The sequence below is a fragment of the Lynx rufus genome, unplaced genomic scaffold (assembly GCF_022079265.1).
Source record: "Lynx rufus isolate CCGP_SWC_20201006 ecotype Redwood Valley unplaced genomic scaffold, mLynRuf1.p SCAF_23, whole genome shotgun sequence".
Taxonomy (NCBI): Eukaryota; Metazoa; Chordata; class Mammalia; order Carnivora; family Felidae; genus Lynx; species Lynx rufus.
The window spans coordinates 17,682,146-17,707,940 of record NW_025814838.1 but is presented as its reverse complement, the minus strand read 5'-3'; the positions used below and the strand labels follow the sequence as shown (position 1 = coordinate 17,707,940).

General features: G+C 51.5%; 2 protein-coding genes across 4 annotated transcripts in view; one reads left to right on the top strand and one right to left on the bottom strand.

The window, feature by feature from the left end:
- The window catches only part of PMM2 (phosphomannomutase 2), a 31,245-nt gene extending 7,126 nt beyond the window's left edge, over positions 1-24,119 (top strand). The window contains exons 2-8 of one of the 3 annotated variants that reach the window (XM_047087146.1): positions 4,637-4,748; positions 7,183-7,259; positions 7,932-8,023; positions 10,723-10,822; positions 10,929-11,004; positions 12,125-12,240; positions 22,679-24,119. In XM_047087146.1, coding sequence (XP_046943102.1) covers positions 4,637-4,748; positions 7,183-7,259; positions 7,932-8,023; positions 10,723-10,822; positions 10,929-11,004; positions 12,125-12,240; positions 22,679-22,780 — 675 coding nt within the window. In that variant the 3' untranslated portion in view covers positions 22,781-24,119. Of the gene's footprint in view, positions 1-4,636; positions 4,749-7,182; positions 7,260-7,931; positions 8,024-10,722; positions 10,823-10,928; positions 11,905-12,124; positions 12,750-22,678 lie in introns of those variants that run through there. The other 2 variants (XM_047087145.1, XM_047087144.1) reach the window with 2 other exon arrangements.
- LOC124517709 (uncharacterized) lies at positions 17,890-22,688 on the bottom strand. The gene is made up of 5 exons (XM_047087147.1): positions 22,285-22,688; positions 21,389-21,668; positions 20,798-20,974; positions 20,495-20,555; positions 17,890-19,940 (listed from the first exon to the last, which is right to left on the bottom strand). Exons 1-5 carry the CDS (start codon positions 22,497-22,499, stop codon positions 19,807-19,809), a joined length of 867 nt encoding a protein of 288 aa, XP_046943103.1. The 5' UTR covers positions 22,500-22,688; the 3' UTR covers positions 17,890-19,806.
- Positions 24,120-25,795: the final 1,676 nt, after the last annotated feature.

Here is a 25,795-nt window from a genome sequence, read left to right as displayed (position 1 = left end):
GGATAATTTTTGTTACCGTTTTATTTTTTTTTTTTTTTAATTTTTTTTTCAACGTTTATTTATTTTCGGGACAGAGAGAGACAGAGCATGAACAGGGGAGGGGCAGAGAGAGAGGGAGACACAGAATCGGAAACAGGCTCCAGGCTCTGAGCCATCAGCCCAGAGCCCGACGCGGGGCTCGAACTCACGGACCGCAAGATCGTGACCTGGCTGAAGTCGGACACTTAACCGACTGCGCCACCCAGGCGCCCCTTTGTTACCGTTTTAAATAAAGGAAACTGAGATTCAGGGAAACCATGATCGCAATTTGTCACAGCAAATCTGGTACAAGTTTCTGGGCTACTGGGCATTGTTCTTTGCTAAGTTTCCCATTTGCTGCCGCTGCGGTAAGATGGATGCTGTTCTGGCTCCTGGTTCTGCCATTCCGGAAGGTGCTTCTGACTCCCAGAAGGAATCAGGATAGATAAGCGTGCAGTATGAAGTAGCAAAGAAACCCACAACGTATTCCCTTAAAATACCTGAAATGGGATATTCTTGGCAGCAAACAATTTTAACACTGAAGAAAAAAAAGTGTTAATTTAAAAGAAAATTGTTTCTGTGTGCTGGGTGCTCCAGGTAAAAGCAAATATACTTTACCAACAGATCTATTCATTATACAACCTTTCCCTTCCTCAATACATATATTCTCCAACACTGATAAGCACATTACAATCCGGAAGCAGAATAGGTTATCTTGCAGCTGCTAAAGGACGATATGATGCAAACAGGTAAAATCTAGTTCGAATGGAGTCCAGAGCCTTGCACATGTTACTGTTTAAGTAGAATCTTCTTGGGCTGAATACTTTCCTAAGAACTGCCACGCCATCTAAAAACAGTTGAGGGGCACCTGGGTGGCTCAGTCGGTAAGCATCTAACTCTCGGTTTCAGCTGAGGTCATGATCTCACGGTGTCATGAGTTCAAGCCCTGCATCGGGCTCTGTACTGACAGTGCAGACCCTGCTTGGGGTTCTCTCTCCTTTCCCTCTCTCTCTGCCCCTCTCCCACTCACGCTGTCTCTCTAGAAATAAATAATTTTTTTTTTTATTTGAGAAAAGAACTGGGGCGCCTGGGTGGCTCAGTCAGTTGGGCGTCCAACTTCGGCTCAGGTCATGATCTCGCGGTCCGTGAGTTCGAGCCCCGCATCGGGCTCTGGGCTGACAGCTCAGAGCCTGGAGCCTGTTTCGGATTCTGTGTCTCCCTCTCTCTCTGACCCTCACCTGCTCATGCTCTGTCTCTATCTGTCTCAAAAATAAATGTTAAAAAAAAAAAAAATTAAAAGAAAAAGAAAAGAAAAAAGAACTAAACATAAAAACAAAAACAGTTGAGACTTAGAATAAAAGTCTGTGAAAAGAAGGGAGGCACAAGCCTGGATGGGAAACAGTTGTTTCCCAGCTGTGTGTCAGAAAACATTCAGGCACCAGGACCACTGAAAAACTAGTATACAGCCATATCCCCACCACTTAAATTCAGCACTGATTGACATCAGCTGTCTCTCTACTTTTTTATTCCGCGCTGTACCACTCCTTAAGCCATAGTCATCATGGTGCTTCACCACTAAATTGTTCAGCCTGCATCTCTTGAGGACATCTGTGATGACCACAGGGGCCATCGTCACACCTGGGAAAATTATCACCAGTTCCCTCATCTTATGTAATGCCCTAGTCCAGCAGTTGGCAAATGTTTTTCTGCACAAGGCCAGATGGCAAATAACTCGTTGAGACTCTGCGGGCCATGTGGTCTCTGTCACAACTAATCGACTGTGTTGCGGTGGCCACAGGCACTCCACAAACGAATGGATATCGCTGTGTTGCTGTCGTACCTTGCAGAACTAGGCAGCGGGTCGGTGCTGTCCCCTGCGCCCTATTTTGCTGAGTCCTCTTTGCTGCCGTCGGTTTTCCTTTCTTGTCCCCAAAAAAAGTCTCTCATAGTTGGTTTTTTCAGAAGGTGAATTTTTTTTATTAATTTTTATTTATTTTTCTTTTTTAATTTTTCTTTTTCTAATTTACATCCAAGTTAGTTACCATGTAGTGCAACAATGATTTCGGGAGTAGATTCCTTCATGCCCCTTAGCCATTTAGCCCCTCCCCCCCCCCACAGCCCCTCCAGCAACCCTCTCTTTGTTCTCCATTTTCAAGAGTCTCTTCTGTTTTGTCACCCTTCCTGTTTTTATATTATTTTTGCTTCCCTTCCCTTATATTCATCTGTTTTGTATCTTAAAGCCCTCGTATGAGTGAAGTCATATGATATTTGTCTTTCTCTGACTAATTTCACTTAGCATAATAGCCTCCAGTTCCGTCCACATAGTTGCAAATGGCAAGATACCACTCTTTTTGATTGCCGAGTAATACTCCATCGTATAAATATACCACATCTTTTTTATCCATTCATCCATCGATGGACGTTTGGGCTCTTTCCATACTTTGGCTATTGTTGATAGTGCTGCTGTAAACATTGGGGTGCATGTGTCCCTTCGAAACAGCACACCTTGTATCCCTTGAATAAATACCTAGTAGTCAGAAGGCGAATTTTTAACAGTCTTTGGCCTTAATCTCAAGCTTTTGAATCATTCTCTGTTTATTTTGTCCTGGGTGATTTATAAAGAATTCCTTGTAATTGTCAACACAAGAGTTATTTGGGAACATCACAACAACTTTGGTGTGTGATTATTTTGCTCTAAAGATGTCTCCTACAATGGGTAATTGAGATGCCTGTTGTGTTCACAAGCAGCTGGGTCTTATTTCCTGTCAAAAAAATATTTGCTGCCACTTGGAAGTGAAAGGGTGCCTTCTACAACCCATTCACATTGCAGACATATGTCTGATGGCCACAGTGCCTTGGAGCTCATCACTGTGCACAGGGGTTAAGATCACATAAATTGCAGCTTCGGGCTTCTGTTTGAAGATGGAAGTATTGCATATTTTAAAAATTTATTTTAGCGTTTATTTATTTTTGAGAGACAGAGACAGAGCATGAGCTGGGGAGGGGCAGAGAGAAAGGGAGGCACAGAACCTGAAGCAGACTCCAGGCTCCGAGCTGTCAGCACAAAGCCCAACATGGGGCTCGGACCCACGAACCGCGAGATCACGATCTGAACCGAAGTCGGACACTTAACCGACTGAACCAGTGAGGCGCCCAGAAGTATTGCATTTTTAGTATTTTGCAATCCAGGGAGTCTTCCCCCACTTCCTGCCATTCTGACCTCAGGTGAGAGTAAGCCAGTTGGCCCGGTGGGGGGGGTGGGGGGAGAGGGGTCTAGGACCCATTTCACAGTCACTGACTCACAGAGGCCACCAGTGCAGTTCTACATTTTGTGTGCCACATCAAGATTCCCCTGAAGATACAGAAAAGACTCTGTTACAAGCCCTCTGTGCAATTTGGTTAATCCTATGTGTGGATTACTCTAAACCAGTTTGTTTTGTTTTGTTTTTAAGAAAAAGAGAAGATGGAATTCCAGATGTTTATGTACTGAATTTAGGTCATTTTTGTTTTTGTTTTTAATTTCTGGTAAGTTCATTTCTAAAGATAGAACTGTGAGGGGCGCCTGGCAACTCTTAATCTTGGGGTCATGAGTTCTAGCCCCATGTTGGGGGCAGAGTTTATTTAAAAAAATAAAAATAAAAATACCCATGTGAATGTACAATTCAGATTGACAGAAAATAACAAAATAACTTTTTTATTTTATTTTTTTGCATTTATTTATTTTTGATAGAGACAGAACACAAGTAGGGGAGGGGCAGAGAGAGGAGACACAGAATCCAAAACGGGCTCCAGACTCTGAGCTGTCAGCACAGAGCCCGATGCGGGGCTCGAACTCACAAAGTATGAGATCATGACCTGAGCCAAAGTCAGAAGCTTAACCAACTGAGCCATCCAGGAGCCCCTAACAACATAACTTTTAAAACTTAATTGTGATTTGTCTTAACAGAGATGTCTTTTCATGTGACTTTCTAATTTCTTTTGAATTAGTGCCCAGTTTGGATTTTAACGAGCATAAAATTATACTGTCGTGACCACTGTTTATAGATAGCAGCTTTTCTTTTAGGAGAGACTAAAAAAATCTAGTGCTCTTACTCTCATGGCTTTTGTTTTTGCTTTGGTTTTGTGTAGTTGTAACAAATCAATTCTCAACGTCCTCTTTGTGTTGTGTTATTTTGCGTTAAAATCAGCCACCTACATTCGTAAGTAGAGCGCAGGGTAACATTTGCAGGAAGTGCGTGCGCTAGTCCGTGTCCATTGGCTTGGAAAAATCACCACTTAAGGCTGAAAAAGCGAGTCATTGCACAGGACTTAGAATGAGTCCACTCGTGTTTCCAAAAACAAGACCTATTTATTTTTCTGCATATAAACAAGCGTAGAAATTGCAGAGAGGACTAGCCAGAACAGCACACACCGGCTGTTTATGTATTACTTGTGTGTTTTAGGTAAAAGTAAGTAAACGTTAACAGGTCTTTTCTGGTGAAAAGCTGATGTACTTGGACTCGTCTACAGACCTAGAGCCTGAATTGGTTTGTATGAACGGAAGGATTGTGTCCCTCCAGGTTTCGTCTCCTGATCACTTTACCGCTCACGACTTTTTATTTTCCTTCTTGAAATGTAGAAAATCACCAAGGAAATGGACGGCTTTCTCCAAAACCTGAGACGGAAGATCAAGATTGGAGTGGTGGGCGGGTCCGACTTTGAGAAAGTGCAGGAGCAGCTGGGAAGTGACGGTAACGTTGACATTGCTGATTGCTTTCGGTAGAAGATTAACTTCTTAGGAGGCAGTTAGGGCCTGTCTGTTAAGTGTCACCGGCCCGAGGCCTCCTCCCCACATGCTTCCTTGTTGGGGGGATCATTCTCTCTGCTTTCTCTTTCCCGTTTTTAATCCCATAAGTAAATTTCTGGAGTCGGTGGTGGACCTCTTGGTACTCAGACACATGGGGCGTTTCCCCAGAACTTCCAGTGTCTGTGTCATTGCCCAGAATGCTTATGTTGTCCCCGTCCACTCTCCCAGCTCCGCTCAGACCCTGTCTCCTGACCGTCCTTCTCACCCGGGGGTTGAGGTGCCCTCTGGGTGTGGGGGCCGTCCGTTTCCCTAATACAGTGTTTCCCAGAGTTCCCTATTCATGAGTCACCCAGGCTGCTCCCCTTCTTTTGAACCAGACTCTCCAGCACAGGACCCCAGGAAGCCAGGCATACTTATTGGCCCCTTCACTGGAGACTCTGAGGTCCGTCGGGCCTGGGAATCGTATTTCGGCTGCTCCCCCCGGATGGCCTAATGCACAACCCTCCTAGTGCCACACTCCATGCTTGTTGGAAACTGGCCGCTTGTCTGTTTTTCTTGAAGACTAGGACTGTGGATTATTCATCTTGCAGCTCGTGTCTCTAGGGTGCCTGGCCTGTAAGAAATAGAGGTTGGAGAGCTAGATGAATTGATCGTCTTTTGGACACTGTTGACATTTGGGCCAGGTCCTTCTCTCTTGTCGAGGGCTGTCCTGTGCATTGTGGGGTGTTCAGCGGCATCTGGGCCTCCACCTGCTTAATGCCAGTACCCCTCCACCCCCAGTGTGACAACCAGAAATGTCTCCAGACATTGCCAAATGTCGTCGAGGGGGCAAAATCACCCCCAGTTGAGAGCGAGCATTTTGGCTGTAATATCTTACAGTCAGCATCTGTGTAAGCTATATTTACAGGCTCGGTCACCGTAAGTATCATCTGTGCGTTCTCTTTAAAACCCTGTTCTGCTTATACTTAATTTTTCCTGTAGATGCCTTACTTAGAAAGCCTGTAAACAATTTAACAGGGGCACATTAATCCCCAGAAATCCTGTTACCTGGCCCTGATGGCCCTTTCTGCCTCTGGCCAGATTTTAAACCACAGGCTGGAAGAGGTTTTGTGTCAGGGTAGGGCCCTGTCTGTATATTTCAAAGACTGTAAGTCAAAGCATCAGAATCAAAACATCCACAAGCTGGAGAAAGTTGACAGTCCAGCCGTATCAGAATCACTGGGGAACTTGTTAAAATACAGATGTGAGGGCCCCACCCAACTCATGGTACGTAGGAATCCGCACTTTAACAAGCACCTGAAGTTTGAGGGCCCATTTAGATTTGCACGAGTGGTCTCCAAATCTGACTGCTTGTAAGAATCACCCAAAGACCTTTTTTTAAAAAACAATCTGATTTTAGCCTCGCTCCTGCATATTCGTAATCAGAAAGCCTGAGAACGGGGGCACCTGGGTGGCTCAGTCAGTTGCGTGCCCAACTCTTGATTTCGGCTCAGCTAATCCTGTCATGGGATCTTCGTAGGATCAAGCTCCGCTGTCAGCATAGAGCCTAGTTGGGACTGATTCTCTTTGTCCCTCTCTCTCTGCCTAGCGTGTGCATGTACTCTCTCTCTCTTTCTTTCTCTCTCTTTCTCAAACTGTCAATAAATAAATGTGAGCAGATCCTGGGAATCTGTGCATTTCCATTGCCACCCCAGTGATGCGGATCCACAGTGAGGCTTGAGGGCTGTCACGGACGCCCATCTTCCCGTGTACATAAGAGGGGGCTGAAGGCAGGTGTAAGAGGGCCCACCACATGTCCAGTCTCTAGCCTGGCCACCGTCTTTTGCGTTTGTAATTGAGAGTCTTCTAAAAAAAAAAAAAAAAGAAAAACTTGAGCTCTTTCCCCACTCGACCAATCTGTGATGAGGAGGTATTCTTTTACAGTCCTTACTAGAGTTCAGCAATCTTATTGGTGATGCGTATTAGTCAAGAAATAGAGGAGTGCCTGGCTGGCTCAGTCAGTTAAGCGTGCGACTCTTGATCTCAGCTCAGGTCTTGGTCTCAGGGTTGTGAGTTCAAGTCCCATGTTGGGCTCCACGCTGGCCATGAACCCTACTTTAAGTAAAAAAAAAAAAAAAAAAAAGTGGGAGTGGCTCAGTCAGTTGAGCGTCCGACTCTTAGCTTCAGCTCAGGTCATGATCTCACCGTTGGTGAGTTTGAGCCCATCTTCGGGCTCTGTACCGACGGCACGGAGCCTGCTTGGGATTCTCTCTCTGCCCCTCCCCTGCGCATTCGAGTGCTCTCTCTCAATAAATAAACAAACATTAAAAAAAAAAAAAGGGAAATAGAAACACAGCCTTCAGTTCATCACGTGCTGTTTTCTTTTGTTTCGGTTGCAGTGGTTGAAAAATATGATTATGTGTTTCCAGAAAATGGCCTGGTAGCATACAAAGATGGGAAACTCTTGTGTAAACAGGTACGTTCTTGAAAATGCAAACAACTACATGCTACTGTTAAAATGTTTTCTAAAAGGATATTTGATGTTGAGTGCTTCTGGGGAGATGTACCTGGGAGGTGAGGCACAGGGAAGGAATGAATCTCCACCCCGTGTTTTTTGTATCTTGCATGTTGAACCATGCGACTCGCGTATTCCAAACGGTTAACTGAATTTTCGTAATTGTTTTTTTAAGGATAGCTAATCGAATATTTTCATTAGTGATAGCACAGAGTAAGGCAGGCTCCCTTGCTACAAGCATTTTTGGAGGCACCGTGTAGCTCTTTGTAATAAGATCGTCTGTTCAGACATAAGAGAAGGCCAGAGTGGAGCAACAGTATTCTCTGTCAGCGTCTGTAGATACTCTAATTGGATAAAAGCAGCAGTAGTGTACTCTTTGGGCCTTCCATGAAGCATTTGAAAGGTAATGAGTCCAAAAATCTTGAGTAACGAGACAGAACATGCTTCAATTAAAGCCCCTCGGGGTTTGCTTATACGGGAAAGAAGGAAAAAGGCAGCGTGGGCGTGTCACCCTGGCCGCCACACCAGCCTCGTGACCCTCAAGCGGTAGTGGCTGAAGACCCGGGTTCGCGAGAAAGTTATTTTGAAAATGGCCTGTCTCTGAATCAAGTAACCCGTATTTCCTTTGTCTAGAACATTCAGGGTCACCTGGGGGAGGCCCTGATCCAAGATTTAATCAACTACTGCCTGAGCTACATTGCGAAAATTAAGCTCCCGCGAAAGAGGTGGGTTTGCTCTCGGCAGCCAGGCTGAACTAGTGCCCTTTGGGGCCATGGTGCCAAGTCAGTCCCCGGCCCTGTGCTTAGGAAGGAACTGCTGGAGACCTTCCAGCGGAAGTGAGGACGGAAACGATGGCATCTGCACCTGGTGGAAATCTGACACCAGGTGCTTTCCGAGGCTGCGGGGAAGGCCTGTGAAACAGCTCCCAGACGCGCGAGTCACCTGGGGGCCCAGCCAGACCCCGCACGCGGCCGTGTTTGCTCGGTCCACAGTGTGAAATAAAATCTGAATCAGTTGCTGTCATTTGGACGCCCGAGCTCACATGCTAAAGTGCCTGCACTTCCGGCTCCTGTGGTGTCTGGGGCCCGCTCCTGCACGGCGGGAGCCGGCTGAGCCACACTCCCCCCACCCGCACCCTCAGGCTTTCCCACACCCCTTCCCTCCTCGTTCTGACCTCGGCAAGCAACTGATTTGGGGACTTACCTCTCACCCTGGATACTGTGCTCACCTCCATTCCCATTTTTAAATAATACCAACAGTAATGTTACATGACCGCAGTTAAAACACTGGCAGAAAATGAACCCATAGGCTAACAGTGGCTGTTTCTTGGTGATGTTATGGGTGTTTTCTTAGAAATATGTTCATTTTCTTTTCAGTTTTCTGCCCTTAATACGTAACACCTTGATGATGAGGGGGAGAAACGTTTTTTAAACGGCAGCTGAATTTCAGGGCATGTGCTTTGGGAACTGCTCAAAACCACCAGAATCCATGAAGCCAGTGCCCCTGCCCAGCACCTCCACTCGGGGCAAGGGCCTTCCCTTTTCACATCTCCCAGAAGGGGCTACGGACGAGACAGGCTGGGCCCAGGGTAGTCCTGGCCACAGCTGGGTAATGGCACGTGGGACTTCGTTTTCCTGTTCTGTATGCTTTTATGTATCGTGGCAATTCTCCATAGTAGAAAGTGGAAATATAACGTATCCCAGGTCAACTCAGGCTTTCCTTTGGGTTAAGCATTAAGAGAGGCTTAAAAAAGAAGAAAGGACAAGGCATAATCCTGTCCTCAGAAGGGTTGTCATCCCAGTGAGGGAGACCCACGTGCACAGCTGTCATTCCACTGACGCCCGAGGTGCCCCCTCGATTGGGGAGCAGGCCTGAGACCACGTTGATCAGCATTTGCCCACCCCTGGCATCAGCGCTGCTGTATGCCCCATGTGGGTCACGTGGGTGCAGTAAGACTGTACGGGAGTCCAGATCTTCAGGGAGGAATCGAACACCAGAAAATGTGCCGTAATCCTGGCTTTTGAGAACAGAAGCCTTTCTCAAATGCATCAGCCTCCCTTCCATGGGAATGAGAGGGATACTGTGTCCTTGAGTTGGGGAAAACTCATTGAGCTCTTTGACGTTTAGGACCCACAGCTCTAGGGTCACCCCTGGGAACGATCACCAGGGTACGTGTAGCAGGTACAGGTGCAAGGCTGGTCTGTACCAGCTCCAGGATGTGTGGCGGGGGAGGGGCAGGAGGGCTGCTGGAGGAAGCATCTTAGATGCACGTGTGTGCTTATGTCATTTGCCTCCTGTGCAGTTTGAGCACAGCCAGGGAAAGGATGCAGTGATGAGATTTTGCCACATTGACTTTATGCGATGAGTATTCATTGCTTCCCAGCTTACAAAACCTGGGCCATCTGATTTTCTCAGGACCCCTTAGAGGTACCCACAAAGACTGCCTCAGCCCCTTTGTGAGGCTCTGAGAGGCACCCTGAGTCACATAGGGTCTCAGGAGGCAGCACTGGCCTTGAAACAGCCCTCTGCTCAACACTGGGCATGTGTCCCCGGGATTTTCAGGTGGCTGGTTCCTCGAGATCAGGGCTGTGCACAGAAAATGGAAAGGGTCCGGGGAGAAGGTGTCAGAGGTTCACAGGCGTCAATGTTTAGAACTGGAAGTCATTTCAGAGTGCACAGTTTGTCACAGAACACTTAAATTCCATCCTAAGAATATAAAAGCTCATGGGTATTTGATTTTCTAAGAAACTATCTTGAGATGGAAATTGGAAACACGGTGGGGGGAAAATGGGGTTTTTTAAACATCTTTATCCAAAGTAACTAAAGTTACTAAACAACCATTTAATAGCAGTTGGCCACGGGTGACCCGTGTTTCCTTAGCGATCACTGAGGCTCACTGGGCAGTTCTCAGAGCATTTTCCCGTAGGTTTGCTTGGTCAGATCAGTGGGTTCAACGGGTCGGTAGCAAAGGTATCTGATACATGAATTTCCAGACTCCTTGGGGGACCTGAGAGATGGTAATCATTTTCATAGCTCTTTATTAACGGTGAAATTCACTGTCCAGCAGAAATCACATGAGTCACATGTGCAATTTTAAGTTTTCTGTAGCCACTTAAAAAAAAAACCAAAGGAACAAGTGAAATTAATTTTAATCATGTTTTACTTAACTCAGTATATCTAGAACATAGTCATTTTAACATATACTCAGGATAAAATATTTCCAACGATGGTGACATTCTCCATCTTTGAAATCTAATCTCAGCTGGGATTGGCCACACCTCTGGGCTTGGTGGCCCTGCCATGTGGCTAAGCACAGCCTGTGAAATGTTGATCACACCAGCCTCTGCCTTCTAGAATTCCTCACCCGTTCATCCATCTATAACATTGCCCAAGTATAACGTATGTCTGGCCCTGTCTTCTCTAGAGGCACTTTCATTGAGTTCCGAAATGGGATGTTAAACGTGTCCCCCATTGGAAGAAGCTGCAGCCAAGAAGAACGCATGGAGTTTCATGAACTCGATAAGGTGAGTCCCCCTGACCCCGCCTGGACTGATGTGCAGCCACGTGGCCAGCGGCTAAAGGGTGCCTTCTAAACTGCACTCCGATAATCGGTATCTCTGTTTTTATCAGAAAGAAAACATAAGACAGAAGTTCGTAGCAGATCTGCGGAAGGAGTTTGCAGGAAAAGGCATCACGTTCTCCATAGGTATCGTGCATGCGGACGGGCCTCAGGAGCGGGTAATGTTTCCCATGGGATTGCTGTGGGCCAGCGTGCTCTTAAAATTAGACTGTGCCCAGTTTGAAGGCAGGTGGGAGGATTTCGGGAGCCGTCCTTCCACAAGGAGAAAACCGCTCCTGTGTGATCAGCCCTCACGGCGGCTTGCCCAGGCTGCTGGGTTTGGTTATGAATTCTCACCCGGCCGGACCCTTCCCCTTGGCCCGAAATAGAGCGAGGCTGGGAAGATTCTGGAATATAGTAATATTTGAGTATCAGGGAACCTTGGCGATCAGTAGGGTTGGTTTTACAAATCAAGAAACCCAGGACCTGGAAGGAAACGGGACTTGTCTGAGCTCACACAGGTTTTATCTACACGGGCAAACTGGCGTGCGAGCGTTTCTGGTGTCTGATACAGAGTTCTGCCTGTGGCGCTGGTGTCTTCGCCTTGGTTTTTGGTAGGATACGCCCGTCAGAGGCTCTAAGGAAACGATTTGCTGGCACTCGTGAGTCATTACTTAAAGCCCCCTCATTTTACCACCTCTTGTAGGGGTACAGCTTTTGGAAAACTGGAATTGCAAAGGGATTATGTCTGATAGATGAAGGGGTAGGTTTTTTAAATATCCTTGAGGTGTGAGCTGTTCGTCTCCCTGACAAAGGTCTGACGGGGCTTTCATTGCCCTCAACACTGTCTGCAATCCCCTTCCACGTGCTTTTCCTTTCTCCTGCAAGATCTACACGCCGTCTGCTTCTGGGCACTGTCCACCGAGAACGAGCGACTGTTAAAGCTCGAGGCGGGCCCAGCTGAATGCAGCTGTTACCAGTTCTTTCGCCAGCTTGCTTCATTCAGACCCACACGCTTGGCAAAGCACTTGAACACAGATGCGTGCCTCGTTCTGAGCTGGTAGTTTGTCTCGCTTGTAGATTTTAGGTGAAAGCATGTTGGGAAAACAACATGTCGCATGATTAGAGCCTGTCCCTAAGTAGCAAACAAGGGTAGTAAAAATCAACCTTGGCCGTCCAGTTGCTGCTGAGTAAACAGCACGTTCTTTTCAGGGCCGGGCCCTTAGCCTCCTTTCTACCTTTAGCTTTTGTGTTTCTGGCCCTACAGGAGGCCAGATCAGCATTGACGTCTTTCCTGATGGATGGGACAAGAGGTACTGCCTGGGACATGTGGAAAAAGACGGCTATAAGACCATCTATTTCTTTGGAGACAAAACCATGCCGGTAAGTACCAAAGTGTTTTTTGGAGTTCGACTGTTCGGTTTTGGCTGGAAAAGGGGAAATGCACAAACAGGCTTTTTTCTCTCCTCCGCCTTCCGCACTGACCCAGCTCATACTCGGTGACGACTTCTGTCCTATGTGAGAGGTGTGATTAACCGCCCTCCCCTTTGTGCTCGGACACGGGACACCTCAATGGAGGCAGAAATTGAGTGGTTTTGAGTTCAGTACTGCTCGTTTCACATGCTTTCCAGAACACCTGCCCCAGAGCCGCTGTCCAATCCTTTGTGCATTTCAAAGCCCTGGGTTTTGTCATTTTTCCACTGCATTTTCCTGCCAGGGACATGCGTTATGAGTTGGGGGCAGGAATCCTAAATGGTAGGAAGACAGGGACTCTCATGCGTCTGAAATTCAAGAAATAGCGCCAGGGATGGTTTAGAGCTGGGCATCACAGGGGTTTCGGTGAGCCACCCGGGGCTCTGGGAAATCCCGGGTCCGGACTGAATCTAAATCAGGACCGAGAGCAGTCAAAGGCCACCACCGGCAGGAGCAGCACGGAGGAGGGTTTCCCCAGAGCCACCGTAGCAGCAGGACAGGTGGGCCTCGAGGAGGTCAGAGAGGTGTAGAGGCCCAAGAGGAGGCTCAGCACCGGCCGTTCACTCCCCAGCCCCCTCTATAGACGCCTCCCTTTCAACCCCTGTCTGCGTCCCTGTGCCGCCCGGTTATGGGAGTCCCCTTGCCTGATAGCAGAGGTCCTGTTTCGGGCTCTGTGGCCATCCTGCACCCAGCCAGCGCCTCACAGATGCTGCATATGTGGAGGTCTTAATCCCTGTGGCCCCAGGTCCAGAATACTCGCTGCTCTGCTGAGGTTTTTCTGGGATGGACCTACCTGCCTTTTCAGCAAGGCCCCCACATACAGTTTTCCAGCGTGATTCTGGGCAGCACAGTCTCGCGTCCATCTTTCTAAATGATAAAAGTGGGACTCAGAGTGTCACACAGCTAACGACCGAGACAGTGGCACCAGAACAAACCTCCTGCTGTTTAGGCCTGTGGGCTTTCCGGTCCAACGAGCTGCCCCTCCGTCAGGGTGCAGGTTGTGCAAGATGCTCTCCTGGTCCCAAACCACGTGGTGCTGCTGGTCGGCAGCTGTGCCCTCTAGCCCGGTTCTTAGGGACAGAAAGGCGTGGCTCACGACTTCTCCTTTTGGTGACGTGCTTTGGATGCAGGCTTTGGAAAAAAGTCTCTGACTTCGACGTGTTCGGAAAAAGCAGGCTCGCGAAACTGCACGCAGGATCTCAGGGGGGACCGGGGGCCTCTGCAGCTGTGCAGCTCGGTGCCACTCTGTGCGGCCCGGAAAAAGAGCCGTTCGGACAGGTTCTTCTTAGCAGTGATGCTTGTGCTGTGGGAGTGGCCATCCAAGGCATCGGGACTTTGCTGAATGGAACCCCGGTCTTGAGATAACCGGGAACCCTTCATTTTCTGTTCTGTTGAGCTGCTGTGCTTGGTTTTTAATCTCATCTACTTTTTTTTATTTTTTTTTAAATTTTTTTTTTTCAACGTTTATTTATTTTTGGGACAGAGAGAGACAGAGCATGAACGGGGGAGGGGCAGAGAGAGAGGGAGACACAGAATCGGAAACAGGCTCCAGGCTCTGAGCCATCAGCCCAGAGCCCGACACGGGGCTCGAACTCACGGACCGCGAGATCGTGACCTGGCTGAAGTCGGACGCTTAACCGACTGCGCCACCCAGGCGCCCCTAATCTCATCTACTTTTTAAAGGTGGATACTATTTACAGAGGCTCCCCCCCCCCCCCCGATTCTTTTTTAAATTTACACCCAAGTTATCATATAGTTCAAAAGTGATTTCAGGAGTAGATTCCTTAGTGCCCTTTACCCATTTAGCCCATCCCCCCTCCCACAGCCCCTCCAGCAACTGTTTGTTCTCTTTATTTAAGAGGCTCTTATGTTTTGTCCCCTTCCCTGTTACATTATTTTTGCTTCCTTCCTTTTATGCTCATCTGTTTTGTATCTTAAATTCTTCATATGAGTGAAGTCATATATTTGTCTTTCTCTGACTAATTTCGCTTAGCATAATACCCTCCAGTTCCATCCACATAGTGGCAAATGGCAAGATTTCATTCTTTTTGATTGCTGAGTAATACTCCATTTTATTTATATATATATGTATATATGTGTGTGTATATATATATATGTATATATGTGTGTATATATATATATATAAATATATATACACAAACACACACATACACACACACACACACACACACACACACACTACATCTTCTTTATCCATTCATCCATCGATGGACATTCGGGCTCTTCCCATATTTTGGCTATTGTTGAAAGTGCTGCTATAAACATGGGGGTGCATGTGCCCCTTTGAAACAGCACACCTGTATCCCTTGGATAAATACCTAGTAGCACAATTGCTGGGTCATAGGGTAGTTCTGTTTTTAATGTTTTCAGGAACCTCCACGCTGTTTTCCAGAGCGGCTGCACCAGTTTGCATTCCCACCAACAATGCAAAAGAGATCCTCTTTCTCTGAGTCCTCGCCAACATCTGTTGTTGCCTGAGTTGTTAATGTTAGCCATTCTGACAGGTGTAAGGTGATCTCATTGTGGTTTTTGATTTGTATTTCCTGGGTGATGAGTGATGTGGAGTATTTTTTCATGTGTCAGTTGGCCATCCGGATGTCTTCTTTGGAGAAATGTCTATTCACATCTTTTGCCCATTTCTTCACTGGATTATTTGTTTTGTGGGTGTTGAGTTTGATAAGTTCTTTATAGATTTTGGATACTAACCCTTTATCTGATATGTTGTTTGCAAATATCTTCTCCCATTCTGTCAGTTGCCTTTTAGTTTTGCTGATTGTTTCCTTTGCTGTGCAGAACTTTTTATTTTGATGAAGTTCCAACAGTTCATTTTTGCTTTTGTTTCCCTTGCCTCTGGAGAGGTGTTGAGTAAGAAGTTGCTGTGGCCAGGGTCAAAGAGGTTTTTGCCTGCTTTCTCCTCAAGGATTTTGATGACTTCCTGTCTTGCATTTAGGTCTTTCATCCATTTTGAGTTTATTTTTGTGTCTGGTGTAAGAAAGTGGTCCAGTTTTCCCAGCACCACTTGCTGAAGAGACTGTCTTTATTCCCTTGGATATTCTTCCCAGCTTTGTCAAAGATTAGTTGGCCATAACGTTTGTGGGTCCATTTCTGGGTTCTCTATTCTGTTCCATTGATCTGAGCATCTGTTTTTGTGCCCTCGCTTCTTAATTAATATACCGTTATCGTAGAGCATTAGAAAAAGTGTGAGGGAACACCTGGGAAGCTCAGTGGGTTGAATCTGACCCTTGATTTAGGCTCGGGTTGTGATCTCACGGTTTGTGGGATCAAGCCCCTCATAGGGCTTCTTGCTGACAGCAAGGAACCTGTTTAGGATTCTCTTTCTCCCTCTCTCTGCCCCTCCCCTCCTTGCTCATGTGCTGTTTCTCTCTCCCAAAATAAATGAATAAACTAGAAAAAGAACAAAAGGGAGAGAGAGAGAGAGAGGAAGGGAGGGAAGAAGGAAAGGTAGGTAGGTAGGTAGATTAGATAGATAGGGTGGGCGCCTGGGTGGCTCAGTCGGTTAACTGTCTGACTTGGGCACAGGTCATGAACTCGCGGTTTATCTGTCTGAACCCCATGTCGGGCTCTGTGCTGACAGCTCAGAGGCTGGAGCCTGCTTCAGATTCTGTGTCTCCCTCTCTCTTTCTGCCCCTCCCACACTCATGTTCTCTCTCTCTCTCAAAAGTGAATGAACGTTAAAAAAAAAAAAGTGATAATTAGGGGTGTTTGGGTGGCTCAGTCAGTTGAACTTCCGACTTTGGCTCAGGTCGCAGTCTGTGAGCTCGAGCCCCATGTGAGGCTCTGTGCTGACAGCTTCCCTCTCTCTCTCTCAAAAATAAAAAACGTTTAAAAAAAAAGTTTTTTTAAAATGAAGAAAAAGGGGCGCCTGGGTGGCGCAGTCGGTTAAGCGTCCGACTTCAGCCAGGTCACGATCTCGCGGTCCGTGAGTTCGAGCCCCGTGTCAGGCTCTGGGCTGATGGCTCAGAGCCTGGAGCCTGTTTCCGATTCTGTGTCTCCCTCTCTCTCTGCCCCTCCCCCGTTCATGCTCTGTCTCTCTCTGTCCCAAAAATAAATAAACATTGAAAAAAAAAAAAATTGAAGAAAAAGTCTGAGGAAGAGAACCTAAGTCACCTGTGACCACAGCCGACCCATCTTTCCTCTTTGCAAGAACATGATCCCAGAGCTGGAGTCTGCATTCTCATGGTTCAATTTTCTGCTTTTGTTCTCGGTACATATTTTGTTTCCCCGCGTCCATGAATGTCCCTTCAAGTGGAGTTTTCAGGGGCTGTGTGACCTTCTACCAGGGAGACATAGTTCATTGGCCCTTTCCTCAGCACAGGCACTGGGGCCGTGGTGGCCGACGTAGCCATCGCCGTGGGGACGTTCTTGCTCCATTGTCTGCCCTCTGACGCAGTCAGTGGTTCCCTGGAAATGGGCATTAGCAGTTCGGCCATCTAAACCTTTCAACACAGCACATCAGCTCTTGCAACTTTAGGCACAGAACAATCCAAATACTAGCTCTCAGTTTCCTCTCCTATTCTGTGTCTCGTGACAGACATTTGGAAAGCTGCTTTCTTTGCATCCAGGCAAGTGTTTTTGCTGGCTTCTAGGGAAACGGCTTTTCACCGACAACTGTGGGGTCAGGTGCTGTTCCCCTGCCAAGCCCCACAGGCTCAGAGGCCTGCCTAGCAGCCACCGCCATCTGATGGGACCTGGTGTCACACGAAGCCCCCCGCCCCACCTGCCCTGCTTGGAGCACCCCCAGAGAGCAGGGGAGGAAACGCGACGTCGGCCTTTGCTTGTCCAAATCTTGACAGTCCTGGGGAGCCCTCCCTCCTGCCCATCAGCCCCAAAAACCAGGGTCTGTTAAAACTCAACTCCGAGGGCAGCCTGGCGTGCCATGGTCTGCTGCAGGGAACGGGATGGCCGGGGCCCCGAGAGACCTACCCCACAGCCCGCTGTGAGGCTTCCTCAGGGGGCTGTGCTGCTGAGCCCCGCCCGGCCTTTCCGAACTCCCAGGGAGACAGCTCGTTCTGGCTTATCGGCAGCTGGAGCACGAAAACATTCTAACACTTGACGGCTTTATAGCTGGGCAGATCCACGCAGGTGATGGAGTCGTCTGTACCCTCCTGTACGTGGGAAGGGCAGACACACAGCGGCAGGATGGGGAAGAACCCTGCCCATCTGCAGGAGGGGACTGACCACAAGTACACGGTGGTCCGTCCACACAGCAGAACGCCCTACAGCTGTGGAAATAGCGGAGGTAGACCCATCGCTGGGATTTTTTCTCAGCTGAGCCCAGTAAAGTATAAAACAGTGCAAGTAACCTGACAGTTTTGTCTCAAGGGGGTAATAACGTCTCCACACTTGCTTGTGAGTGCATCAAGGGAATGTCAAAAGACACCCAAAAATGCAGATTACGGACCTCCTGGGGGGTGGGAACAGGGATGAGAGAGATCTTACCACTGTGACAGTGAGCTGGTTTTAAATTTTGAACTACATGAATGGGCTGTTGAAAAATACAGCTTTAAAACACCAAACTGAGAAAAGGAAAAAAAACAAATCTTTACTTTCTAAAGCACTTTCTCAGTGTCAGACGCTGAGCCGGGCACTTGGATTTTATCTCCTCCAGTCCCTGGGCAGTCTGGCAGGGACGGGCACAGGGTCAGCAGCCTAGTGGCTTCCAAAAGCCTCTCTCGTCACCCTCCCACATCGCCTCCAAAATGCTATTAAATCGTGCTACACTCTATTTTCCACAGATGTTAAAAAGGAAAATGTGCCTCTAAGCTTAAAAGAAGCCCCCAGCAGTGCGGTGGGACGAGGCAGCGGGGCTTTGAAACCCAAAAGGCCCAAATCTGGCCCCTGCTGCCCGCACAGTGACCACACACGTCTCTGGGTGTCCATGAGCCACCGTGCCCATCAGCCCCATGGGATGCGGTTGCTCTGACGCAGTGAGAGGAAAGGGAGGTCCTCGAGGGGAGGGTGGCTACCCCAGGGCCGGCACAGGAAAGGCAGCCCGACTGAGTCTCTCCCAGCAGGGGAGGCAGCCAACCAAGCGCTCACCTGGCATGAGGTTGCTCGAAGAGATGGGGGCCTGCAGGGTGGGCGACGCCTGTGAACCAGCGAACCTCGAGTTCCCCATCATGCTTCAGACGGGATTGCCATGACCGTGGACTTTGGCCGTGGCCTGGGCGTCCTCTCCATGCCTGGCATCTCCAATGCTCTCCAGATGCCAGAGGGCTGGTGAAGGCACAGGATGTGTCCTGTGCCTAGACCTGCCCTACTGCTCTCGTGTTTCAGTGTGAGATCTGAGACCCAGGTCTCAGGCAGGCGTGGGTTAGCATGGGGAGGGGAGTCCCTCGCGCCCAGAGGGGCCCCAGGAAAACCGCTGCTCCCTGAAGTCTGATGAAGGAAGGTGGACCGGGTTATGGGTTCTCTACCCAGATACAGAGGTGGCACCAGCTTTCCTATGGGAGGACGGGAAGCAGGACATTGGGTGGGGGCACCACAACTGCAAGCATTTGTTGGGGTCCCTGCTCACCTGCCTGCCTTCTGGACACCAGAATCTGTGGTCCTGTTGCCCCTGGGGACACAGCCCCTGGTTGGATGAGCCCTGAAGGGGCAGCAGCCCCTGCACTGGCTCTTCTGTTGAGGGGGACAAGGTTCCAGGCCCCTCAAGTGTGTCCCCCGATACAGTCACTGATGTCTGCGAAGGCCGAATCTCCCACGTGCCCTTCTGTGCCCAGCCCTGTCACACAAGTCTCAGCCCCATTTTGTGGGTGAGGGGGTGGACCCGAAGACCCTGAGGGTCGCCCTGGGGGCATGGGCAGGACAGTGAGCCCACTTTCCCCTACACCCCAGGCTGTGGTTAGTCACCAGATCCTACCCCGCTGGATCACAGCCTGGAAGTACATGGGAATCCCCTGTTTTCAAAACATCGTGACCACGGGGCCAGGCTTTTTTGTCCCCTCCTTTTAAGCATAACTGTTAACTCTTGTAGGAAACACGAGTACAGTTATCTAAGGGCGCATGTTTTTTCAAGTATATCTGACCGCTGTGACTGTTTCTATCCCCTCTAATCATCACCCCATGAGAAAGCAGCCTCATACCGGTCACGTAGCGTGCACTCGCATCCGTCTGGCTTCCCGTGCTGTGGCCCAGTGGCCCTGGAGGCATTGATGGAGCTCCCGCAGCAACGGTCACCCCAGCCAGGGAGCGCTGCTGCCCCAGGTCTCTTAGAGCAGAGCCTTTGTCGCGTTGGCCTCTGTACCCATGGGACCTAGAAATCTGATCCGTGCTGGTTAAACTGATGTGCAGCAGGGTCCGGTCTGTCGCCGCCACTGATGGGCCTTCACAGCAGAGACCCCGGGGAGGTCCAGCCGGCCCCGCCCCGCTTCCTACAGAGTTGGGCCCACGGCCTTGGACGTTCTCGATCCATTCCCTTCTTCAGCTGCAACGTCAGGATAATCCGGGTTCACCATGACGGTCCGCGGCATGTGCAGAAATGGGCCTGGGTGGCTTGGAGACCAGACTCGGACGGAACGGGACAGGCACTGCCTTCTGCTTTTCTGTATCATCCTCCAACCTTGGCCCTGGAGGGATTTAAATACTAATGGGCTGTTTGCACTCAGCTGTGGCCTCTCTTTCGGGCTGGCAGGTGACACTCTCTTGTATCATCCCTTCCTGCTTTGTTCCTTTGTCTTCTTGCAGAAACTGGTCTGGTTCTGGAGCCCCGGGAGAGTCTGGGCCTCCTCAGCAGGAACGTGGTGACCTGTAGTGCCAGTATGGATCCCCGCTTGGGGTTTCTACTCCTCTGGAGCCTATTTCTATTTACGTTTTTCTGTTTACTTTGAGAAGAATGTGTCCATGGGAGAGGAGCAGAGAGAGAATCCCAAGCGGCTCCACACTGTCACTGCAGAGCCAGACGTGGGGCTCGAACTCATGAATCATGAGATCGTGACCTGAGCTGAAGTTGGTCTCTAAACCCACTGAGCCACCCAGGTGCCCTGAGCCTGATCCTAGAAGAATTCTAGCAGTTCTAGCACACTAGCTCAGCGTTTCACTTCTGCTTCTCCTGACCTCCCGCTGACGGGTTTGCAAGCTCTGCGCTGCCCCCCAGGGAGGACCCCCCCCCACCCCCCCATACCTCGAGTCACAGAAGAGGCCGCCAGGTCCCCTGCAGGAGAGGGAAGAGGCCGCCAGGTCCCCTGCAGGAGAGGAATTGAAGTCCGGAGCTTGGTGTTGGCGCATGGACGCTCCTGCCGGCTTCGCTGAGCCGAGGTAGCGGGGAGGGCCGGCGCCCTCCCGTGGTGTTGTGACTCTGGACCTGGTCCCATCAGGCTACTTACACAGCAGCAGGGCCCGTCCTTCCACTCCACAGACCTCTCCCTCCCCCACCGGCAGGGCCCCTGGAGTCTCGCCAAATTAGCCATCTGTCAAGTGCACGTACTGCCCCGCGTGGATGTGGTCTCTGAGGAGGGACAGACGTGGCAGCAGCAAACGCTCCGGGCTCTAGCGGCCGCTCCCCCAGGCAGTGGCGTCCGCCCGCGAACCCTGGCTGTATGGCCTCCCGCCTGCTGTGCTTCCTCTTCTGCGCCCTCCTCTCCCATCCGTTCTCTGGCAGAATCTGGAAGGTGACCCGATCGTGTCCCCAGGTTGCCGCTTTCCGGGTGGCTTCACAGAAAATCCCGAGTTCTCACCTCCACCCCCGGGTGGGCCACAGGCCACGAAGCCACCTTCCCAGACATGGCTCGTCCGCTCCCTTCCTTCAGGCCGGTGCTCACGGGGGCCTCCCTTGTCACCCCGGTTCCCTTCCCCTCTCTCCTCTGCGCTACAGGCTCCGTCTCCTGTCCCCTCCCGGCCCCAGCTGCAAAGGCGACAGGTGTAGGTGCTCCTCAGGCTTGTTGGGCTCAAGTGTGAACAGGGACTCCTCTCACGTGAGTGAGCGACAAGAGAGCGAGCGTGTCCCAGATAGATACTTGGTTTTTCTGGATGGCGCCCAAATCTGTATTTTGTCAGCTTCATGCTGGTCTTTACCTACCGTGCTGGTCCTGAGGAGAACGGGACTGACTTTAATGCGAAGAATTCCACCAACCGGTCTCGCGTGGACTTGCTGGGGTAGCACATGCTGCTGTGAGGTCAGCCATCTGAGTGATCCAGAGCCCCTTAACAGCACCCGGGCTTGCAAGGCGGGCGCAAGACCCCAGCAGGTCCCCCCGTCGGCACTGGGCAAGGACAGTCCCTGACATGGCCCCAAGGCCTCCTCACGTGACGCTTCTGCCTGGCACACTTTGGGCCCCGACCACGGCCCCTCCTGAAGCCTGGGGGAAACGAGAGCAGGGGTGACCTCAGTGTCCGTCAGTCCTTTAAAGGGAGGTCAGATTTGCCTGTAGTCTTCATGAGAAAAAGCCATTTTTTCTCTCCACTTGTTTTCATCAGATTATAAACTAATTGATTTTCCTAGGTTTTGTAGACCGTCCAATGTCGTGAGGAAAATGGAGGAACTTGCAGGAGAACAATAGCAGGGGCCTTCCTGCAGCTCAGGGAGGGTGGGAGCGGCTGGACTACGAGCAGGGGGTGGGGGAGCAGTGGGGGGGGGGGGCGACCCACAGCACGGGGCCCCCTAGCCTTGCCCTCAGCTCCTAGCGGCGCCCCAGGCGAAGCAACACGTGGACGCCTAGGGCCGCAGGAGCCCCAGGGCAGCTGCTGACCTGGTGACTGCCCCCACTCCCCACCATTCCAGCACACGGTGGCGGGAGGGGGGGGTGGCAGGGCCGGGCCACGCGGCACCCCCAGTCAGCAGTGCAGCCGGGATCTGCACCCGGGCCTGGCTCTCGCTCCAGCCACAGGCACCGTTGAAGCTTAAACGGATCGAACTCCCATGAACCGAGTTCCCCTGTTGCCCCGGCCATGTGCCACCCAGTGCTCAGCTGTCACCTGTGGCTGCTGCCGGCTCGGAGACGGGCGTGTCCACGTGGCCCCAAGTTCTGAAGGCAGCACCGCTGTGGGCTGTGTGTCCTTGTGACCTGCGAGGACAGCTCAGGCACGGTCCGGGCAAAGGACGGCAGACGGCGTGCTGTCACTCGTGCTTGCTTTACAGAAAAATAAGCCTCACATCTGCCCCGGAGTGTCGCGATTCCTTTCAAAGGCATAATTACACGTTCCAAGCTAGATTGCAGTTCAAGAGGAGGTGACGAACCCCTTCTCAGCAGTGACGGTGCACATGCTGTTCCTGTCCCGGGAACCGGTGACTGCCATGAAGGAGGCCCGTCCCTTGTTTCTCCCACAGTCCACGCCTGGCGGTGCCCACATCTGCCTTCCTGTCTTGCAGGGCGGGAACGACCACGAGATCTTCACTGACCCGAGGACCGTGGGCTACACGGTGACAGCGCCCGAGGACACTCGCAAGATCTGTGAAGAGCTGTTCTCCTAGCGCCCCTCCTCCGAGGGAGGGCAGGGGTCCTGCCGACAGGCCTCCCTCACATGCCGGGCTCCCCACACGGTCCGGCCTCGGGTACCCCCGGCCCTGGCGATGCCAGAAGCAGCCAGACTTGTCACCAACGGCCTGAAGGAACACCTCCAACCAGATTTCGCCCCCAACCCCGAGCCTCAGACCCTCCATACATGCGATCATGGTACTTACGGTTTTCTGGGGACACTTCCCCATCATCCTAGGATGATACAAAGAACGAATGTGCCCAGCCCCTCCCTCTCGATGGTCTTGTGCAAAGCGTACCAGGCGTTAATGTCTGGACCCCCGGTGTCAGTACCGCAAGGGGGATTTGGTGGTGGGAAAGGACAGGATGTTTACAGCCGTCCCACCCCAGGACTGAAGTTTAAAATCACCTCCCGGAAGTGAAGCTCCTGCCCAAGGGTCACCTGGGGGTGGAGGGGCGGAGGGGGGAGGCATTGAGCCAAGGGCTCCATGGTGGCCGCTAAGTGACCGCTGACCCCAAGGGCCTCATACCTCAGCTGGCCTGGGGCGCAGGGGAGCCTGGATTCACTACACTCGGGGGAGCCACTGCTTCTCTGACTTCTCCAGTGCGAGGGGGACGGGAAAGGACAGGCGGTGCTGCCCCCACGTGCAGGCCCCGGGCTGGGCTGAGAGACACCAGCCCCTGGCATCCTACTTCTCCCTGCTGTGCCCGGCAGGCTCCCCAGGGGCCTTACTCACCTCGACTTTCTCAGGGATCACGGAAGAGCCTGGAGGGTTCCCGGAACGCGAGCGGCCTGCTTCTCCGCAGATCTCATGCACCTGCATGCCCGCTCCGGCCTCCCCCACACAGTGACCTGAGGGGTGGGAACAGCCCGGTGGTTGGGCCCGTGACCCTCACCCCTGCTTCAGACTTCAAGTGGAAGGCAGCCCCAGGGCCCAGCGGAACAGGCCCTTCCAGGGAAACGGTTCACATGTCACCTTTTAGAACCTGGACGTGTCAGGACCCACAAACCCTCAGTCCACTCCACGGCACGGCCTCTGCACAGGGCCCGTTGACCTGACTGGGCGTCTGCACACACCCCACCCCCCACCCCCCCGCCAGGTGCTTTCATCTCCACGGAAGCGGCTTCCGTCCAAGCCTGCTGGGGACCCCGAGGCCTGTCTCAGCACGATCCGGTTGGGGGCAGTCTGCCCACATGACCACACAGGGTGACGTGGCACAGTGGTTCCCAGGACATAGCTACCCCGTGGCACCTTTTGTTGAATTTTGCAAATGATATTGTAATAACCTTTCACAATGAAAAGAAGCAAATTAAAGTGATTTTATTGTTTCCTATTTCTCATTCTGATGACTTTTTCTTCCTTTGTCACACGAATGGCGAAGTGAACGCTTAGCTGTGGTATCCTCTTGGATTCAGGAAAGAAAGCCCAGCCCGTGCAGATCCAAAAGCCACCGTTTCTGACATGCTGGTTCCCGGTGTTTCTGCAGGGGCAGGGCTTCGCGCATCCAGGCCTGCCGGCATGAGCTTTCCTGCCCAGGGGTGAGGACCCACGATTCCCTGGAAGGTTCCTTAACTTGCCACAGCAAAGCAAGACAATGGAGTCTCACTCAAACTTGTCCTAACCTTTATAACTGGAGAGTCCTGCCCGGGTGCCCTGAGGCCGGCAGGCTGGGCCCTTCACCTCCCAGGCCTTCCCTCTGCACTGCCTCCTGCCCTCCCACTGCAACGGGGACACATAAGGCAGAACAACGTGTGCACCTCGCTGCCGGGACTCAATCCCTGGCTGTGCCGCAGACCAGCCGGGGGACTCAGGACCGGTTCACCCCAGCTCGTCTGCTCGTCTGTCAGGTGGGGTGCAGCCCTACCTCTGTGGGGGGCTTAAAGTACCTGCAGCCGAGCTACTACTAACTGAACTAGCCCCCAGGAACCCTGCAGGGCAGGCACTGTTAGTCACCCCCCCTCCCCCGGGGCCGGGCAGGGTGGGGAGGGGGGGTCCCTCAGCAGGCAGGACGGACACCATCACAACAAACACACACCACAGCTGAGTGCTGAGCAAGAGGGAGGCAGAGGTTGGCCCTGGACTCAGCAGCCGCGAGGAGGGCACACCCGGGGCTACTGGAGGGAGAACCCCCAGGAAGGCCGTCCTCGCCTGGAGGGAGGCGCCAGCTCTCCATCCCGAGGGAGGGAACGCGGGTCTCGGGATCCGCAGGACGTCCTGCGAGGTCTCTCCAGCCAGCGGGCGGGCGGCCCCTGGACGACAGAGCTGGGCCCATCTTGCAGATTCGGGCAAAGCGGCGGAGGCCCTGAATCACTTCCTCTCCAACCGCTGCTTCCTCCTGCTTAACCGCTCTTGTCCTTGGCTCGTCGGGCCACTTGCCCCCCGCAGCCAGGCCCCGGGCTCCCTCCCACCACCGCTCAACCCTTCACTCGGAGCTGGACTGGGGCACCCTCTCCAGGCTCAGCACCCCCCGTCCGATGCCGAGTGCGGCGCTGGGACACGTCTCCTTGTTGTGAATAAATGCCTACTTCGACTTCTCCCTACCCAGGTTCAAGGGGCTGACTGGACGTTTCCCCAGTACACTTTGAAAATCAGTACCGCAGTAAAAACATCCACCTCTGCGCTAATAAAAATGATCTACCCGCCCTTTGGAGACGCTGGCCGGGCAAGACCGTCCCAGCCTAACCCAAAGTCCAACCCAGAACGGCCCAGCGTCCGCCTGCGGCCCTGCATCTCCCCGCTGCGCTCCCGGACAAGGAGACCACAGGCTTTCGCACCTCCTGCTTCCCGACTAACCTTTGTCCGGCCGACCCTGCCTCTCCCTGCTCCTGCTCACGCGGGAAACGTCCAAATGCATCAACATTTAGCCACAGCTGACGCTGTCAGTGGCATTTTGCTCACGTGAAGCCACCCTCTACTGCTAAGCCGCCCTACGCTGGAGAATGTGATGATTACAGAAAAGGGGATGATCCCAATCTCTTCTTCGCAGCCACAAAAGCCAGATGGTGGAGC

What these genes read in the sequence shown, in the direction of transcription:
- LOC124517709 (XM_047087147.1), bottom strand. Translation starts at nt 22,499, where the DNA reads ATGCCTTTGAAAGGAATCGCGACACTCCGGGGCAGATGTGAGGCTTAT. An exon ending in TTCTCCTCAGGACCAGCACG is followed by an intron (nt 20,975 to 21,388) that starts GTAGGTAAAGAC and finishes GTCACCTTCCAG; the next exon opens with ATTCTGCCAGAGAACGGATG. An exon ending in GACCACATCCACGCGGGGCA is followed by an intron (nt 20,556 to 20,797) that starts GTACGTGCACTT and finishes CCTCTCCTGCAG; the next exon opens with GGGACCTGGCGGCCTCTTCC.